At 44.7% G+C, this 18,954-nt stretch overlaps 1 protein-coding gene across 3 annotated transcripts in view; it reads right to left on the bottom strand.

Moving 5' to 3' along the window:
• GRIA1 (glutamate ionotropic receptor AMPA type subunit 1) overlaps positions 1-18,954 on the bottom strand; it is a 287,126-nt gene that overhangs the window by 105,495 nt on the left and 162,677 nt on the right. For all 3 annotated transcript variants that reach the window (XM_012752752.2, XM_012752761.2, XM_075996242.1), the window contains exons 6-8: positions 13,540-13,701; positions 11,364-11,531; positions 3,781-3,885 (exon numbers count right to left, since the gene is read on the bottom strand). In XM_012752752.2, the coding sequence (XP_012608206.1) occupies positions 3,781-3,885; positions 11,364-11,531; positions 13,540-13,701 (435 nt within the window). The remainder of the gene's footprint in view (positions 1-3,780; positions 3,886-11,363; positions 11,532-13,539; positions 13,702-18,954) is intronic.

Below are 18,954 nucleotides of genomic sequence, written 5' to 3'. Positions count from 1 at the left end.
AGCCTAAGCAAAGAGCAAGATTACATCTCTACTAAAAATAGAAAAAATTAGCTTATTATAGTGGTGCACTCCTGTAGTTCCAGCTACTCAGGAGACTGAGGCAGAAAGATCACTGAGGTTTGAAGCTGTAGTGAGCTGTGATGACACCACTGTACTCCAGCCTGGGAAACAGAGTGAGACCCTGTCTCAAAAATAAATAAATAAAATAAAATAAAATAAAATAATAAAAGAATCAGATGGCACTGGCATCTAGAGTCAGAGGTGAGAGCACTCAAGGGTTGCACAGCCCAACATCTTTCACTTATTTAAAACACCTACAGCGGCTAAGAAAGATGCTAAAGGCCACACAGCTGGACAGTGGCAGGACTGGGGTGGAGGTCTCTAGTTTCTCTTCTTATTATTGCACCACTGTTATGTCCCAAACATATTCAGTGTACCACTAATGTGTAGAAAAGGATCTGGCTGTATTTTAAGCCATTTCACCACTCCAGAGGGAAGGGAAAACAGATCAACATCCATATTTTAATAACGACAATCACATAGCTGCTCAGACACAATGTAGAAATGCCTATTTGTTTCCTCCAGGAAATAGCAACATTTTTCCCCCAAGGAAAAAAGGCCATTCTGAGGATTTTGAGGGACAGCCAAGGTCCACGATCAACAATTTTCTATCCAGGAGCAATCTAGTTGCCTGCTCGAGGCCTTACACAAAACAGCTATGACATCTATGTTTTCATCTGTAAGACAGAGGGGTGATATCACCGGTTCTCCCCAGAATCTGAAAAGAAGATGGCCCGGGGAGGCAGTCAGACGTCTGATGTCCTTTCCTGGGGCAGCACAATTCCCCCAGCTGCCATCCTTCCACCAGCCCCTCAGTCATCAGAAATGTCCCGATTGTGTCACTCTGCTACACTCAGCGTTAGCAGCGGCCGCAGCAGGGTGAGCACAGGGCCAGGATTAAGGTCTTCATTCAACCGTAGCTCACTGTGAGAACTTAGGTGGCCTACCGGGCCTCTCTGCTTTGGTTTATCCGCCTGGAAAAGGGGCTCTATTGCTAAAGCTGATACTCTTATAACCACACTAAGAAACAAAAAGCTTTGAAAGGGATAAATAAGGCATCTCAGTGCTCTCCAGATTTCAGCTGTGTGCCACCTCTTTGTCATTTACCATGGCCACTAATGTCACCAACACAGGTAACATTCACTGAACAATGATCAGGTGCTAATGAAGACGTGATCTGTTCCCATTTTAAGGATGTGAAAATTGAGGGTTGTAAGAACTAAGTGACTTAGCAGATGCCTTCTCCAGCAGCAGGAATCAGAAGACCAGGGGATGACAAAAACGAACTCAGACCTTGACTATTTCTGGATGAGCATCATTCACAGCAGATACTTGTCCCCAGAGAGAGAATCTTTGTACAATCCTCATGCCAAAGGTTCACTGAAAATTGAATATGCTCTCAGCGGCTACATTCATAGGCAAGTAGAGAGCCCTTGTTTGTACCTGCTGAAAGTTAAGGCAGGTAGGGGGCCTACAGGAGTATAGCCACTAGGGGATAGAAAATGGGCTCTGGAAGCCCTCAAGTTGCTCGTATAGTCTAGGAAAAACAACAGTATATGTACCACTAGCCACTGCAACAAGGGAGAATGTGATAATGTCCTGAGGGACTCAAATGTGCTCTGGGAACACAGCAGGACAAGAGACAGCTTCCACTGGGTGGGGAAGGTTTGACAAAAGAGAAGACATTGAAACTTGGCTTTTGTGGTAGGCAAAATAATGCCTCTCTGAAGATGTCCATGCCTTAGTCCCCAGAACTTGTGGACACGTTATCTTACATGGCAAAAGACACATCACAGATATGATTAAGGTTATGTACCTCGAGATGGGGAAACTATCTTGGATTATCTGGGTGGGCCCAATCGAATTACATGAGTCCTTAAGAGCAGAGAATCTCTCCTGGCTGTGGTCAAAGAGATGGTGTGATGATGTGAAGAAGGGTCAAGGAAGAGTGCTGCTGCTGGTTTTGAAGACGGAGGAAAGGTAACATGGGCCAGGGAATATGGGCAACCTCTAGAAGCAGCTGGAAAAGGAAAAGGAGCAGGTTCTCCCCTGGAGCTTCCAGAAAGAAATGCAGCCCTGCCCACATCTCACTTTTAGCCCAACAGGACTCAAGTCAGACCTCTGCCCTATACAACTGTAAGATGATAAATTCGTGTTGTGTTAAACCAGTTTGTGGTAATTTGTTATAGCAGCAATAGGAAACTAACTCAGCTTTGATGAATGGGGTGAGTCGAGACAGACTGAGAAGTGGATTCTAGACAAGACAGCAGAGAAGATGGGTTTAAAAGAGTTGAGGACATGGAGTACATGTAGGGAACTCTCCAGTAGATCTTTCTGTGATGATGAAAATTTTCTACCTCTTTGCTGTTGGATGTGATAGCTGTTAGCCTCATGTGGCTATTGAGTACTTGCCATGTGGATAATGCAACTGAGGAACTGAGTTTTAAATTTTAATTAATTTTAAATTTAAACTTAAATAGCCACACATGGCTAGTGGCAAGTGTATTTGACAGCACAGGCATACTTCTATTAAGTTCGAGAGAGATTAAGACCCAACTTTCAATGTGCTGGGCCTCCCACTTAGAACTTCTGCATACCATTTGGTCATTAAATCTGCTCAATGACCAGATGAGGTCAGCAGGATTATAGTGACCCCCATTTAAAAGATGAGAAAATTAAGGCTCAAAGAGCTTGAATACCTTGTCTGGGATCCTGGACTGAGAAGTAGTGAAGTCAGGATTCAGTCTCTAGGATTCCAGAGCAGTGCTCTGATCCACAAAATTATACCAGCTCTATACTACGCTGTGCAATGCTTCTTAGTCACTATGGTATACCACAAAAAGGAATTAGAAATATGATGAAGGCCATGGGCAGGGAACTAGAGGCTGCCATGAGAGGCCAGGGAAGGCTTCTCTGGGGAATGACATTTATTAATACTTTGAGTGCTGAAGGCTAAGAGGGATTGGCCAGGCAAGAGAAGGGTTTAAGGTAGAGGGAGTCCCAGGCAGAGGGAACACGTGTGAAGCCTCAACAGTAAGAAAGAATGTGATGTATTCAAGGAAGTGAAAGACAATCAGAGTGACTGAGGTGGAGAGAGGAAGGAAGTGAATGTCAAAGGTTAAAACTGAAGAAATTGACAGAGGCCAGAGCACATAGGGTCTGATAGAATTCTGAATGTTATTCCAAGGATTTGATGTTATTTCAAGGATTTGGATGTTATTCTAACAATTTTAAGATGCATGAGTATTTTTTATATATATGTATATATACACATTTTTTCACTCTTATAACTGTGTGGATAATGGAGTGGATGTGACTAAGTACAGGTTAGGAGAAGATGTTTAACTTCATCAATAATCATTATTCTCAAGTTCTTAGTTTAGCAGCCCTCAGGAATAGCAGTGGCATTTTGAACATATCACTTACTTTATATTTTCAAAGTGCTTTCTATACTTTGGTTTTTCACAAGCACCTTGAGACAAATGTGGATATTTCTATGTCCATTTTGCAGATGAGTGAATGGATTCTCAGAGAAGGGACCTGATTTGCCCAAAGTCCCAACTGGTTAGTGGCAGAGCTGAGTCAGTCTAGAACCTATGTTGCCCAAGTCTCTTCATAGATCCATTCCAGGAAAGGTGAGCTCACAGAGCCCTCAACTCTGGCCAGAGTCTCTGCTCAGGCCTCTCCTGCCTGTGAAATGGAAGCAAAAGTGACCCTTACTTTTCGGATGCCATCATGTTTCATTTCAATCACGTGGAGGGTGTAGTTAGTCCGGCGTCCTTTCTCATTAAACTGCACGTTTCCCGTCAAACCTTCAAACCGCACCTGGAGAACAAAGCCAAGAGGGGAACAATGAGCTCAGAAGATGTGCTTTGTGCTTCCTTGCTTTTTCAGCTGAAGGAGACATCCAGAACCCAAGAATGTTCCATGGGGTGAGGTCTTGGTGTAGCCTAAATGCTAAAGCTCTCCACTCCCTTGCCCATGCAGGCATCCACATCAGAGTAAAGACCTTTTTTCCCCTGAACTGGGATCCATCCTGAAAATTGTTTTCACCCATTGCTTTAGGCAAATACTCACAATGGGGCAGAGCGCATACTAATGGATGATCTTTCTGCATCTCTAATCAACACTCCCCATCACACCACCAGCTTGCCAACTCCCCTCCCCAGATACACATCTGAAGATGAAGAAAGTGGGACATCCTGCAAAGGAACTGGTGTGCCATCACTAGCAAGTCAGGAGAAGACCCAGGACCAGAGGCCAGCCTGTGCCATCATGGAGTGCGTTTGAAAATGATTTCTTAATTCATATGTGAGTCTGAGGAATAAAATACTTGGAAATCTAAAGACCAAGTCCCACTTAACAGCCAAGTGACCTTGGGCGATTTATCTCTCTAAGCCTTCAGTTTCCAAAATTCCTGCCCTGTCTACCTTAAATGACAACAGCTAATGCGGAAGTGGCATGAAAACTTGACCGCACTGGAGAACCCCTTATGTTTAGACCATAGCACACAATGTTTTCAAGAAGTCTCAGTTGGTTAAATTAAAATTTGCGTTGGAATACCAAATTATGCTGCAAGAGATTTCTTCTCCACATACAGGTCAAACCAAATTTTCACAGCCTCTTACCTTCAAGTTTGTATTAAAAGCCAGAGATCAACACGGGGATCCAAGACCCTTAGGGCAAGGCCTGCTGCTCCATAGGTGACCAGTAAATGCCACGCAAGTTCACCCTCAGATTGAGAATGTGGCTAGCTGGGTATCATCAGCTCAGGCACAAGAAACCACGTTCTGTATCGGTGACCTACCATGTGTCCTCAGCTCCCTTTTGCCTAAGGCCAGTGAGGTGGGGCTCTACCAATTTGCTACCAATACAAATCTGAGCCTGTGAACCAGCACTCTGTATGTTTTTTCCCTTTTCAAATAGTTTTAAAAGAAGTGTTGCAGGATTTTATCTTTTTCTGACAGTGGCCAGCTCCCCAGTCTTTAGCAGGCATAAGAATAGCTGGGGTGTGTGTTTGGGAGTGAAATGAGAGAACGTGTGTGTGCACGCACACATGTGTGCACCTGTTCCAAGGCTGACCCTCTTGTCACCTTCTGGTTTGAAGTCTCAGTGGGGAGGCCATGACAGACCCAGGGCACTGAGCAAATCATACAGCAAGCTCTGCACTTTCTCAGATGAAATCTGGAGAAATCCCTGGCTCTAAAGAAGTCTGGGCTATCTTTGCTTTTCAGAGAGAAAACAAAGCACAGATCCTACTATGAAGAATAAAAGAAGGGAGAAATTCCCTTCTATCAGCAACTTCACCTTCGTCTCACCTCTGCCTTCTCTGGCCTGTCTTTAGCTTTCCCACTGATTCAGGTTCAGGAACAGGTTGCTAGGTTGGTGGGTGCCAGTTTAAGTAACTCGTTTGGAAAAACAGACTGGAGTAGATGTGGCAGATGACTGGGTGGTAGATTGATTTGCTCAAACAGAAGGAAGTGTCATTAATGATCCAAATGGGCACCTATTTTTTGGCCCCAGTCTCAAGTATCATACTAATTATCAATATGGCATATTAGTTTGAAAGATTACATAATCTATGACTCAGTTTCCTCATTTGTTTAATGGGACCAATTAAAGTTAATTATGTCTTAAGGTTGTTTTAAGGATTAAATGAGATTTTTATGATCAATGCTTGGCCCACAGTGAGTCATTCAACAAATGCCAGCTGTTATTATTATTGTTACTAACAGCGATACTAATACTACCACCACTTTCCATATGTTTCATGTTTATGAAGCACTTTCCCACATCACTTCATCTCTATCTACAGGAACTCCCTGAGGTATGCCATTTAGAGATTATGATCTTCATTTACACAAGAAAAGTCAAAACTCTGGGAGGTAAAGTAATCTGCTCAAGCCTTGTGACTAACAAGTGGCAGAGGCAGGTCTACAATCCAGAGCTTTTGATATCTTCTGATGTCTTCATTTAAGATACCCAGTGGTCTCTCACACACAGGCCGGTGCTACCGTGCCAGGCTTCAGATGGGCAACACAACAACGTGCAATGTAGTGTCTTCTGCCGGCCTCGTTTTATTCCTGCCGGGCATTCCCCAGGTCATGTTCCAACCATTCCTAAGTACATGGCCATGGGTGTGTCACTAAACCTACCTGTTTCTTGGTTTTCTCTTCAAAGAACTGAAGTTCTTAGCATATCGTCTGGGACATAAGTGTTCAATACATGGTTTATATTATGTAGATGATGATGATGATGATTGCTACTGTGCTGTATAGAGTGGATAAAAGGGATAGAAAATAAGATCTAAAACTGAGGCCTTGGGTCTGATAAGTTGTTGTCTTAGAGCAGGGGACTCTTTTAGCAGAAATGATGACTTTTTCATTGTTACTTTCACATCCCTTCTTCAGTTTCCAATAAGGCCAGGGGTCCTACCTGCAAAGTTTTAGTGACCTGAGGGCTCTTTGCATTGTCACAGTGATTTCATAAGAAGCTACTTATTTGATGTTCACAGAAGTCTAGTGGGTAGCCAGAGCAGAGGGGTTTTTTAGACCTTTTACAGGTAAGATTATTGAGACTCAGAACTGATGGCACTTGACTCTGGGACTCACAGTGATTCGTTGAGAGGCCTGCGGTAACTGAAGGCTCTTCCTGTCTAGTTGGGGAAGCCAAATTTTACACACACCAAGATAAGTCAAAGTATCGGCAAATAGGAAAGGAGACATCCTGGAACCACCACCCCACGATGACGAGAGGTCGTGGGAATGGCTCAGACTCAAACCACTTAACGTGGAAAGTCGGGACTCAGAGGAAGAAGCTTCTCAGAAACATGTTGAAGGTGCTGTCCCCTCCATCAGGGCTGAGCTCTGGGCAGTGCTAAACGGGTTATGTCTGTTTAGCAGATGAGGAGGCAATCCAGGCCTAGAAAAACCGAGCAGTCAGTTCAAGATCACCCCGATGGTGCTTGGTGGAGCCTCAGTTAGAACCCAGTGGGACACCCGCAAGTCCTCGCCTGTACCCCTACTCTAGTCTCCTGCTGGGTCTCCTCGACGTCCCTATCCAGAACCTCCAAAACCCGATTTACTCCTCCTTCAAATTTACACATCCTTTAAGTGTTGCGTGACCATCTATCTCGAGTTAGTTCCAGTCTCCATCTCTTGTTATTCAAAGGCCCCGTCACGCTCCGCAGGAAGCCTTGCGCGTGTCCGCGTTGCTCAGTGCTGGCATTCTGCCCTGACCACCCACAGCACCGACAGCCGCCTGTGTTAGCTAGCCCTTAACCCACCTCGTCCTAGCCATTGTTTCCCATAGGCTTGTCTTGCCTTTGAAAGTGGACCTTGAGTCCTGAAAGGCAGGGGCCGTGTCTCACGGCCCAGCCCTCTGCAGGCCCCATCTGGCACAGTGCTGGGCATGCCTTCACTTCCACACGCCTGACTGCCGGCTAGCAGATTCCAGAAACAAGAACTAAGAGCGGCGGTCACTATCGAGGGCAGGTATTCTAAGCCTGAGGTCCTGGGATAGGCTTCCACGAGTGTCTATGTTTCTACCACTCCTGGTCATGCAAATATATATGTATTCACATGTGTGGCTATATCTGAGAAAAAGAATGAACAGTCTTTTTTTTTTTTTTTTTTTTTGGTTAAATCATCCTCAAATGCCTATAACCTCCTTAAGAGCCTGACTTGGGGAGTTTGGTCTTCTCTGCCAGCCGGAAGGCGGCATATGGGTACCCTAATGCCGCCTCCCTCCTGGAGCGCTGAGGGCTTCGGGGATGTGGGCTCATTAATATTCTGAGCAGCTCCCTGGATGGCAGGCAGGGGGCAGGCGGTTATCCTCACTCTGCTGCTGAGGAAATTACAGCAGGGTGCTGGGGGGCTGGGGGGCTGCACGGATATTGCCCAAGGCCATGTGCTGCTGGGGGTGGGACCTAGCTCTGTGTCCCACTGCCTGGCTGGGCCTTCCAGGCTTCAGAGCGGTTAAGCATAGAGAGCAGATTGTCAACTAAATGCGGGTTGGGGCCGGGCGTGGTGGCTTACGCCTGTAATCCTAGCACTCTGGGAGGCCCAGGTGGGCGTATTGCTCAAGGTTAGGAGTTCGAAACCAGCCTGAGCAAAAGGGAGACCCCCGTCTCTACTATAAGTAGAAAGAAATTAATTGGCCAACTAATATATATAGAAAAAATTAGCCGGGTATGGTGATGCACGCCTGTAGTCCCAGATCCTCGGGAGGTTGAGACAGAAGGATTGCTTGAGCCCAGAAGTTTGAGGTTGCTGTGAGCTAGGCTGACACCATGGCACTCACTCTAGCCTGGGCAACAAAGCAAGACTCTGTCTCAAAAAATAAATAAATAAATAAATAAATGTGGGTTGGAATCCCAGTTTTGCCACTAGCTAGCTGTATCATTTCAGGAAGTTTTGTAACCTCCTGGAAGCTCAGTTTCTCCAATTATAAAGCACACTTAATAAAACTAGCTACCTGAGAGTATTATTGAGGAATTCAGTGAGATAATACATGTGAATGTTCAGAGCCTTGTACATAGTAACGCTTTAACACATCGTGGGTATTATTACCACTGTTTGCAGAATTTAAGTCCCCAGCGCGATAGCCCTCCAGGTAGGCTGTGCTGGGCCTCCAGGCCTAACTCACAGACATCCCGGCTGTGACACAAGCTGAACCACAGGTCTCCTCCCACTGTGCCACCTGAAGGCCAGTGGTCAGCATGTAGAGAGACCTGAGATTCCAAGACCCGGGTTCTAAGGACTGGATGTCATCAGCATTTACCCAGCCCGTGGTGGGCAGTTGCTCCCTGGTGGCACGGCTATTTCAAGAGATGGATCTAGAAGGGGTCATGGCTGGACAGTGGCCTTGACTATGTGTGGAAGGCCCCAGTGGTCACTGCTCATAAGCAAAGCCCCCAGGCCATAGGACAGGCCTGGCTTGGGCAGGAGGAGGAGCCCTGGATTGGGGTCTGGTACAGCCTCCATTGCTATAAGCGGCTGTGTGACCCTGGTGAGTCACCGCCCACTCTAGGCCTGCTGTATCATTTGTAAAGTGAGGGAAAATGAGAGTCAGTAATCCCTAAGGTCTCTTTCAGCAATAAACTCTTTTGATTCTAGGTGCTTAACAAAGGTTTGAAAGGAATCAGTTGGAACCTCTGTTCTTAGGGTTGGAATGTTCTGGGTTTGTTTTTTTTTGGGGGGGGGCGTAGTTTTTCTTTTTCTACGTAGACACTGAAGGGAGTTTCTTGAGGGCAGACTTTGCCTTCCCTTGTCCTCCTGGTGCACAGCCCCAGGCCAGAGCATGCCGTGGGCCCAGCTGACACATGCATGCATGCACACACAACACACACGAATATACATCTTGGCTCCAAGACAAAATAAAAGAGGTCAATATTCTTCTGACTAAAGCAACTGCTTCCTTTCAAACCCTACAAAGGGCAGAAGCAGAAGAGTGAGCATACATTATAACCAGAAGGATGTGGGTTAGACAGTAAGAAAAAAAAATTTAGACTCTTCGAATTTTTAGAGCCAGTTGACACTTGGGGGTTGTCTCCCCAACCCCCTCATTTTCAGGAGTAAGGCAAGGGAAGTCTGCAGGAGAGTTGGATGAATATTTCAAGGTCACCCAGAGAGTGAGGAGCCTAGCTGGACTTGGAGCCCAGCTCTCCTGCCTCCTGGCTGAGAGCCCTTCCTGCCACCCTGCATTGCCTCCCGGGCTTCATCACTGTCACGGTGATGTCAGAATACGCTTTCAGGGACACCATTAAGATGGGAAAGGCGAGGGAGTGGGAAGGGATGTGCAGGCGAGGGCCAGTCCCTGGGACCTTCTGAAACCACCTCACATTGCAAATAGAATCTGTCTCGACCGTGGAGTCTGGAAGAGCATTTTAAATAAGCTGAGGGGGAGGCGCTGCCCCTTTGGCAAGCGTTCTGGAAGCTGCCTGGTGTCTGCTGCTGCTGCCTGGCGACTTGGGGCCACCCTGCACAGGGACCAGGGGAGCCAGAAGTGGCTGCAGGAGGTCCTCCTTTGCACGGTCCTCCTGCAGGTAGCAGGGCTCCCGTGTAGCTTCGTTGCACAGGACAGAGCTCCTCATTCTCCTCTATGCACAGGCGCTTCCTCGGGGCTGGGGAACAGCTGGTGAGGTTCCTTTCTCGTCTCTTTCTCCAGGTTGTGAAAACTGCCAGAGCTGTGCACGTGTGGTTGGCAAACAAATGGAAATAGTTGCACATTTTGCTCTACTTTCCTCCCTCATTCAGAAATGCTCCTCTTTCCCCCCAGGAGCCGAAATTCATCTTTTGCTGAACGTAGTCCTAAAAGTATAGCTGGTCTTATCCAGGCGACTCCCCTGGTTGGGGAGGGCAGGTCCCCAGGGGCATTTGCATGAACTGTCCTGCTGTTGCTGGCTGTGCCTGATGCTCTGTCTTCCTCCCGCAGCGAGCAATGCCATCCTGCCCCAGTCCCTTTGGAAATACATCCTCTCTATTGTGAGACACTGGAGGCATAATACGGTGCTATCTGTTGGCAGTTTGAGAATCACAGCCTGGGCTTGAGGTGCTTCTAGAGGTTCCTAGCACCTCCAAGAATGATAAAGCTGAGGCACATCCCCAGGATCTTCTAAACCAGGGACCCTACATATACACCCACGGGTGCCGCTGTCTCATCCTGCTGCCACCGCGGTGCATCACTAATTGAATATTTATACTTCTCCCCCTTGGGTCTGGATTCAGCCACAGAATCCTTTGCACAGACAACTGATTGGAAGGGGCGCGGCCATTTGCTAGCTCTGATTTCTAAACTGTTTTTAAGTGCAACAAAATTGATTATTGCAACACAGAGAAGCAAGAAGGTCGTATCAGAAGCACTAAGAAACATTTTCTGGGTCCCCACACACAGTAGGCCCTCGGGAAATGTGTGCAGAGAGGAAATCTAGACAATCATGGCCAGAGGGGAGGGTCTCCAGGAAGGAGACCGCTAACACGGCTAGTTTCATCCCCTCCCCGTTTCAAGTCCCCTTTCTAAATACAGACAACCCCTGGCTTTCCTTTTCCTGAATAATTGCTAAGCAGAAAATACAGCTTTTACACTACAAGGAATGACTATTCCATATTGCTGGCTTTTAAAAAATAAATTTACATGAGATTCCACGTATGCTGAGAGCCACAAACACAATGCAGTCGTTGTTCCAAACTTCAGGTGTGCTCTTACTGCTTTTTAAAGAGAGCTGCGTGTTGCCCAAGTGCGATGCTGAAATACACACGAGCAGGCTCCCACGAGATGGGCCGGGGCAAGCACTGCCGGCTTACCTGCTGCAGAGCCCGTTGGATGTCGATGCCCTGGCCCCAGGGCACAGCCGGGTTAGCCAGGCAGTCCCCAGCGTTGCCCCGGCGGGATATGTCAATCCTCTGCCTGCGCAGGCTCTGGAAAGCCTCAGCCATCACCTTCACGCCGTCGTAGGTGAGCGCGGAGGTGTACTGGTGGGAGGAACGGACACAGTTAGCTACCAGAGCAAGCTGCCAGGAAGGCAGGGACGGGGCTGTGTTTGGGCTCCTGCTTTCTGGTGACGAGAAGGTGCGTAGTGGGCGGGGCGCAAGGTACAAGTGGGGAGATGGTGGGGGTGCAGGGAGGGAGTGCCGGCCCTTTCCAACGGGGGCTGCCGCTCCACCACACCGGCCAATGGTGCCCTCCTGAATTGTGAATCCAGTATCACTGCTTATCACTGACTTTTGAAGAGAAGCCCAAATCCTAGATTTGTGTGTGCAATCTTGCAATTTTTAAAATGTTGGTTTAATTAGGGGGGAAATGCATAGATTAAATGTAATACCTCTGCAGGCTGGGTATAGTTCATGGAAAACCAGTTGGTTTTCCCTACATTACAGTCATTCATTAGAAACCAAAGGGAACTGTTTACCATGTCTTGTGACAGTAAAAGAAAAAAAAATCCAAGGACGGTGAGCTCTTAATTATTTCTGTATGTGGCTAACTTAAGTGGTAAGATTAGATCCTGCCAACTTTCCTCTTGTGCTTACTCATGACAATTATCAATTCTTTCCCCTCATGAACAAAAGGGGGCTAAGATTTGGATGAAACAAAACCAGGATAACAGTCCAGGAAAATATTTCCTGGTTTTGGAACTCACATCTGTCTTCCTCCCTAATTTGTTCCTAAATACCTATTATGTTGTCTAATATACTGTATGTTCATGATATAGAGCTGAAGAATGAATATATCAATCTTTTTCTAATTTTTAGCTTTAATTCTCTCACTTCTTTTTAAAAATTATATTACATTTATATTATTTTTGTAATCTGCTCAAATCTGTTGATAATCGAGTAGAGTACTCGCATATTAATTAATTAACTCCTATATGGTTTGCTCACTATTTTAAAGGGCATTTGTGATTTTGTTTGCTTAAGCTCATATTGAAACAAGTCTCCATTCTTGAAGGGTTATATCAGTTTGAGCAATAGTGGAATGAGAAGTGTCTTAGTTAAATGGTCCACCATTTACAAAAATAAACTGACCCTGTGGCAACAGAAAGTATGCCAAGGATTCACTGTTTGCCTCAGACAAATAAACTGAGCCTCAGAATCCTTCTCAACACAGTATTCCACACAGCCACTGCAAATCTATTTGATTTTACATGGGAAAGAAAAGTCACTTGCTATCCTTATTTTAAACCATTCTCAAATAGCAAACAAAATAAATTTTGGTTGCAGGATTTAGAGCTGCATTGCTGGTAAGTGAGAGGCAGCTAGTCTGACAACAACTGAGAGCTGACTCTCTGGGGCAGAGATCTGCTGGATATTCATTAGTTAGGTTCCCTTGATTTTTTAGCTGGGCGCATAGCTGACCAGAATAAGGGTCACCTCGCCACACAACTCAAGGAGGTTTCAGCCACAAAGAAAAGAGCATCCCCTTGAGTTGTGCAACACGGTGGCCCTGCCCAGAATAGAACCACCACCTTCCAGCTTCCCTTGCAGCTAACTGGGGGTACTTTTCTGTGATATGGCTAATGGCATATGAGTAGATCTGTGTGTGGCTCTTGAAAAAAAGTTCTGAAAGGAAGCAATTATGCTTTTCGTTTTCTCTTTTTCCTTCCCATTGGGCAGGAGGCTGAGGTCATGGCTATGATCTGATCAGCCGTCTTGGGCTCTAAGGTAGCAGCCATGCACTGAGGACAGCAGAACAAGACAGCAAGAGAAGCCTGGGTATTTGATGATTGTGGAGCCATTAGATGAGTCCTGGACTGCTGACTCCTAAATTTTGTTTGTATGAGAGAAAAACAAAATGTCTCACTTGTTAAAACTATTGTCATTTTGGGTTGTCTGACCCTTGCACCTTATACCCTTATATCTTGATGAATATATTTTCCTAAGCTTGTTACTTTTAGAAAGCCTATTCCTTTCCAAAGACTAACACCGTCCAGAAATCTGGGGCAGGCACAGGGCCCAGGCTGCTGCTGGCTGCTCATTTCTTCACCTTGGGTCGCTTCCAGTCCACCCGGGTGTGGTCTCGAGCGTCACTGTTCTTCCACTGCTGCATGATCTTGGCTGGGATGGTGTCAGTGTAGTTCACCAACTGGAAACCTGTCACGTTGGCTCCACTCTCTTTGAATTTGTTTAAGTCAATGTCCATGAAGCCCTGTGGAGGAGAGAGGAGGGAGAAGTCAAAACCTGCTTCTAGGTGGAGTCATCCACTTAACCATGTTACAGAATCACAGGATTGCCCATCCTGTTCCAGGAGGTGGAACTGACTCAACACAGAGAGGGGTGTGTCTCCCTTCCCTCTGAACTTGGTTACCCCTTAGTTTGTGCACAAAGTTAGCACAGGGTTGAAGTGCTGGCTCTGCTAGTCACAAGCCGCTAGTTACACTACCATGGACTAGGGTACTTGACAGTTTTCTTGTCTGAATAATGAGATTGGGGAGAAGACGCAATGCAATGACACATGTCAACTGTATGGTGCAGACCGAGTGACCGATAAATGGTGACTAGGGTTATTGTGATTATACAGATATATGAGACAAATATATGGGTCAATTCCTTCCCACTCTCCACCTTTTTGAGAGAAGAGGAATCTCCAGTTCATTGGGGTAAGCTCCTATGACTTCTCCACGGTCCCCAGCCAGTCTGCAGAAGCAGCTGGATTCTGACCTGGGTCCTCTTCCCTCACCCTGTGTGCTTTCCCATGCAACAGACTAGATCTTTATCTACGAGGAGGCAAACATCCACGAAGCAGTCTTCATTGGGATGAAACTTTCTCCCCATTGGGTGAAGTTTGCTCAAACTCAGGAAGCCTTGAACCTGAGAAGCAAATCTTATATTTGTATAAAATATTCAATAATATACAGTGCTTTCTGATCAATGGCTTCATTTCACTTTATCACTTTAAAGGGTAAAACTTAAATGTCTATTTGCCAGATAAAGAAACTGAGACAGAGTGGGAGAATTGACTTGCATGAAGTCATCCGTTCAGTGAGTTAGCGGCAGAGAGAGGACCAGAACGAAGGCAATCTGTTCACTCCATTGCTCACTCGTGCACTCACTCATTAACTATTCAACAGAAAATTTTGAGAAGCTATAGTGCACTATTCTAAGAGTGAATGAAACAAGTTCCTTCTCTCACGGAGCTTATATTCTAATGGGGAAGGTAGACAATGAATAAATAAGCAAGTAAGAGTGCAGCATAGTATAGTGTAATCTAGTATAGTATACTCAGTGGCAGCAATGAGTCCCACGAAGAAAGACAAAGTGGAATTAATGGACAGGGGTGGGGATGGCTCCATGCTTTGAAAGAAATGATGATTGGGAAGAGCCTCCCTGAGGAGGTGGGGTTGGCACAGGGATCTGAGGGAAGTGAAGCCTTGTGACTGAGCTATGGGGATATTTGGAGAAGAGCATTCTGAGCAAAGGCCCAGAGGTGGGAGGATGCTTGGCATGTTCAAGAGAAAATAAGGAGGCTGGTGTCACCGCAGCAAGGTGAGTGAGAGGAGGGGGGGGGAAGTGAGGTCAGAGCCACCACCCAAGCCTGGGTCACATAGAACCTTGTGTAAACGTGAAGGGTTTTTTTTTTTGTTTTTGTTTTGTATAATTGGGGTCTGTTGCAGGTATTTCAGCAGAGATCATAAAGTCACTGCCCTTTCAGTTCCATGGCTTGGAGAAACTGTCAAATCCCAGTGAGTGAGATAGGAAAATGGAAGCATGATGGGGATGGGGAAGCTCTGACTGGAAGCCCAGAGACCTCAGCACTGGTCCCAGCTCTGTCTCTGGATCCCATGGCACTGCCCGCATCTCTGAGTTTCTCATTGCCTTTGCCCAGTTTTCTTATGTGAAAGGATGGACTTCATGGTTCAGAGACACCCCTCCCCAACCTGTGTCTCTAAAGCTCTGTGATTCCTTATTGTGTTTATTTCTTAAACAAACCAAGCTTAGTCGCACTCAAAGCCTTTGTCCTGGCTATTCTTTCTGCCTGATAATGTGATTTTCCTGGCTGGCTCCTTTCCATCGTTTGGATCTCAGCCAGAATGCCGTGTCTTCAGAGAGGGCTTTCCTGACCCCCTTATCTAAAGATTCAATTCTTGCCCTGGGGTAGACACTGTCAGCATCCTGATCCTTTCTACTCTCCGTTGTGCAGTAGTATTGTGCTTTATATACTAACTGCGAACATCTGTTACCCCACCTACCTGCAGGGTAAGCCAGACCCTGGGGAGTTAATGCACCCAGAGGCAGGTCTCAACCGATACCAGATGGGGAGTCAGTAGATAAATGCCCCAGAATCCTCTTTCCTGGGTGGATTAATGCTAAAGCATGTTCTACATTAATATCTAGAGATCCCTTAAGGGATCGCGCTCCTGTAGTAGCTTGCAGTGTGTTTTCATTATGCACCTTTATGGCTGCCTTCCCTTCCCTGATTTCCTACTGATGTTTCTAGGTTTGGCACCCAAAGAAGCCACCTGTGCTTGAATTCCTGTCTTAAGAATTGCTCCTGGAAGAACCCAATAGAGTCATCATCAACACCTTGACCAGTCAGTTCTATTTCAGTGCCCTGACAGAGCTTCTCCAGAGCATTTATCACCACTCGAGACCGTCTTGTTCACTCATGTGTTTCCTTGTCTTCTCTCCTCCCACCAGAATGTCGGCTTCATGAGAGCAGTGACGTTTTCTGTCTCAGTCACTGATGTGTCCTAGAACCTGAGCCTAGAACAATGTCTGGCATAGAGTAGATGCACGATAGATATTTGTTGAATGAAAAAATCAAAGCCAGAGACTTTCCTCAAGCAAGAATGCCAATTAGCGAGGAAAAATATGACCAGCAGGCAGCAAATGCCTGTGGATGAATTTTGTTGAAAAGAGAAACTCAGTTTTGAAATAACTTTGAGATTAGTACAAACTAGGACAAACTAGTACAATCTCTGGAAAGTAGTATGGAGATACTTCAAAGAACTAAAAGTAGATCTACCATTTTATCCAGTAACACCACTACTGGGTATATACCCAAAAGAAAAAAAAAGACATTCTATAAAAAAGACACCTGCACCCAAATGTTCATAGCAGCACAATTCACAATTGCAAGGATGTGGAAATGACCCAAGTGCCCACTAGTACATGAGTGGATTAATAAAATGTTGTATATCATGGAGTATTACTCAGTCATATAAAATGGTAAGCTATCTCTGGTATTATCCTGGATGGAAATGGAAACCATTCTTCTAAATGAAGTATCACAAGAATAGAAAAACAAACACCACATGTATTCACCATTAAGTTGGTACTAATTGATCAACACATGTGCACATATGGAAATACCAGTCATCAGAAATCAAGCAGGTGGGAGTGGGGAGAAGAGGATGGGTAAAGTCACACCGAACGGGTACAGTGCACAATTATCTGGATGATGGGCACACTTAGAACTTTGACTCAAATGGTACAAAAGCAATTTATGTAACTAAAACATTTGTATCCCCGTAACATTCTGAAATAAAATAAAATTTAAAAAAGCTAGAACACGATTGAGAGATTTCCCATTGTTTTTAGAGACTTTGAGAACAACTTGTTCATAAAACAACTACTGAGAGAATAAAATGGAAATGATCTCCTGCGGTCAGATTCTGCCACTTGAAAATCTGTAGCAAGCTCTTGGGCATTTTGTACTGACTGCCTCCATCTCAAATATAATGAAGGCCGAAGGAAATGGCAGAGTTTGTTCAAACGTAAGCCCTGTTCAACTCCATAACCAGAACATCTGACTACAAGGTTAGTGGAGTCAAACCTTGGTTATATATGATCAAATTGATGAGGTCCTTCAAACGAACTTCCCTGTCTCCCTGAGAAAGACAGGACAAAAAAATGATAAAACACACTCATAGCTGTGATGTTAAGTAAAATAAGCAAAATTAGAAAATAACTTGGAGGTCAATGTACATTCACTTAATAGCTGACATCTTTCCCTCCATGAAAGATTTCATGCTGGGAATGATCATCTTGATCCCTACAATGTCTTAATCACTAAGAAATGAGTATCTTAGAGTTACTAGACTTGATTTCTCCATAATGCAAGAAGATAGGCTATGCCAATATAAAAATGTGTTCTTGACTAAGAAAGGGAAATAAAGGCATTAACTTCTTGCCCACCGGTTAACTGGAAAATTCAACTCACTCACTCTATTCTCCTGGGCACTCTCAATACATGAGGTTTAATTAAATTATTTTCTAATTTTCTTTGCTATTTTATTTAAAAAAAACCTTGGGGGGTAATATTTGGTAATTAATGCACTTTTATTTATCTTCTTTTATGTGTGCTATTAATTGAATAATATTGTACAAGGACACTGCATTGCTAATTATATTCTACGAAAAGTTTTAACTATGATGTTTGATTGTCACTACTCTTTTATAGTCATTTTCCCTATTTTATAACATGCCCCCAAACGCTCAGTCCACTGCTATATACACTGTGGCTATTGAATAAAAATGAAATTAATATACAGGGTGCTTTTTATTCAAGCTATTCAGTGTTTTTCAAATTATTCGGTCTGAGAATGCAGGTCTAAACCCAGACTCCTGCCACTGCCCCCCAACCCCCCAAGCATTGGCCCAAGATGCTGCTTTTTGCAGAGTTACTGTTTCTTTTTTAAAATGGAGCTTTGTGATGAGTAAATTCCTGGGGCTACCAGGTCATTATGTTCTTGTCTGCTTCTTCTATACCTCTGTGGCATTTTACTCTGTCCCACCTGTGAGACTAATGAATGGGTGAAGAAGGATGCTGTGCCTAAAATCTTCATTCAAATGCAAACGAACTTGCTGATAAACTGTAAGCTTTCAGGATAATGGTCCTTAACCTGAGGGACACAAAGGCACCTTGGGAAGCTTTTGCAAAATAGCCATCCCTAAGGACTATCATTTAGTAGCCCTAACGGGAAACAGTATCTGTAGTTTGACAAAGCTCTAATGCTGGGGAATCAAAAATCAAGGTTCAGTATATTAAAATTATAAAGATAATTGTCACAAGAATTCCAAATAATAGCATAACTAACAAACACTGAGGAGAGGATGTGGGGGGTAGTATGAGGTGATTTGTCATCTTTCTAATGGGAAGTCAGACACGAAATTAAAATTGATAAAGCAAGAAAAAGAAAAAATAGATATACTATGTAGAAGTGTGGAGGAAACCATCAGAATCATCAAATATAGGAAAAGTTATAAATATATAGTTATATATAAATATATAGTTATAAATATATAGTTATTTCTACAAAGTATGGGATTGGAGAGAACAGGTATTTGCTTTTTATTTTATACCCTTTTGTAATATCTTTTTATCATGTGAATGCACTGCCTTTGAAATATTAAAAAATAAAAATAACTCTTCCGTTGTACCTTGCTAGTTAGAGATCAC

Source organism: Microcebus murinus, chromosome 21 (assembly GCF_040939455.1).
Source record: "Microcebus murinus isolate Inina chromosome 21, M.murinus_Inina_mat1.0, whole genome shotgun sequence".
Lineage (NCBI taxonomy): Eukaryota > Metazoa > Chordata > Mammalia > Primates > Cheirogaleidae > Microcebus > Microcebus murinus.
Note: the sequence above shows the minus strand (reverse complement) of the source record. Positions and strands in the feature narration are given on the sequence as shown.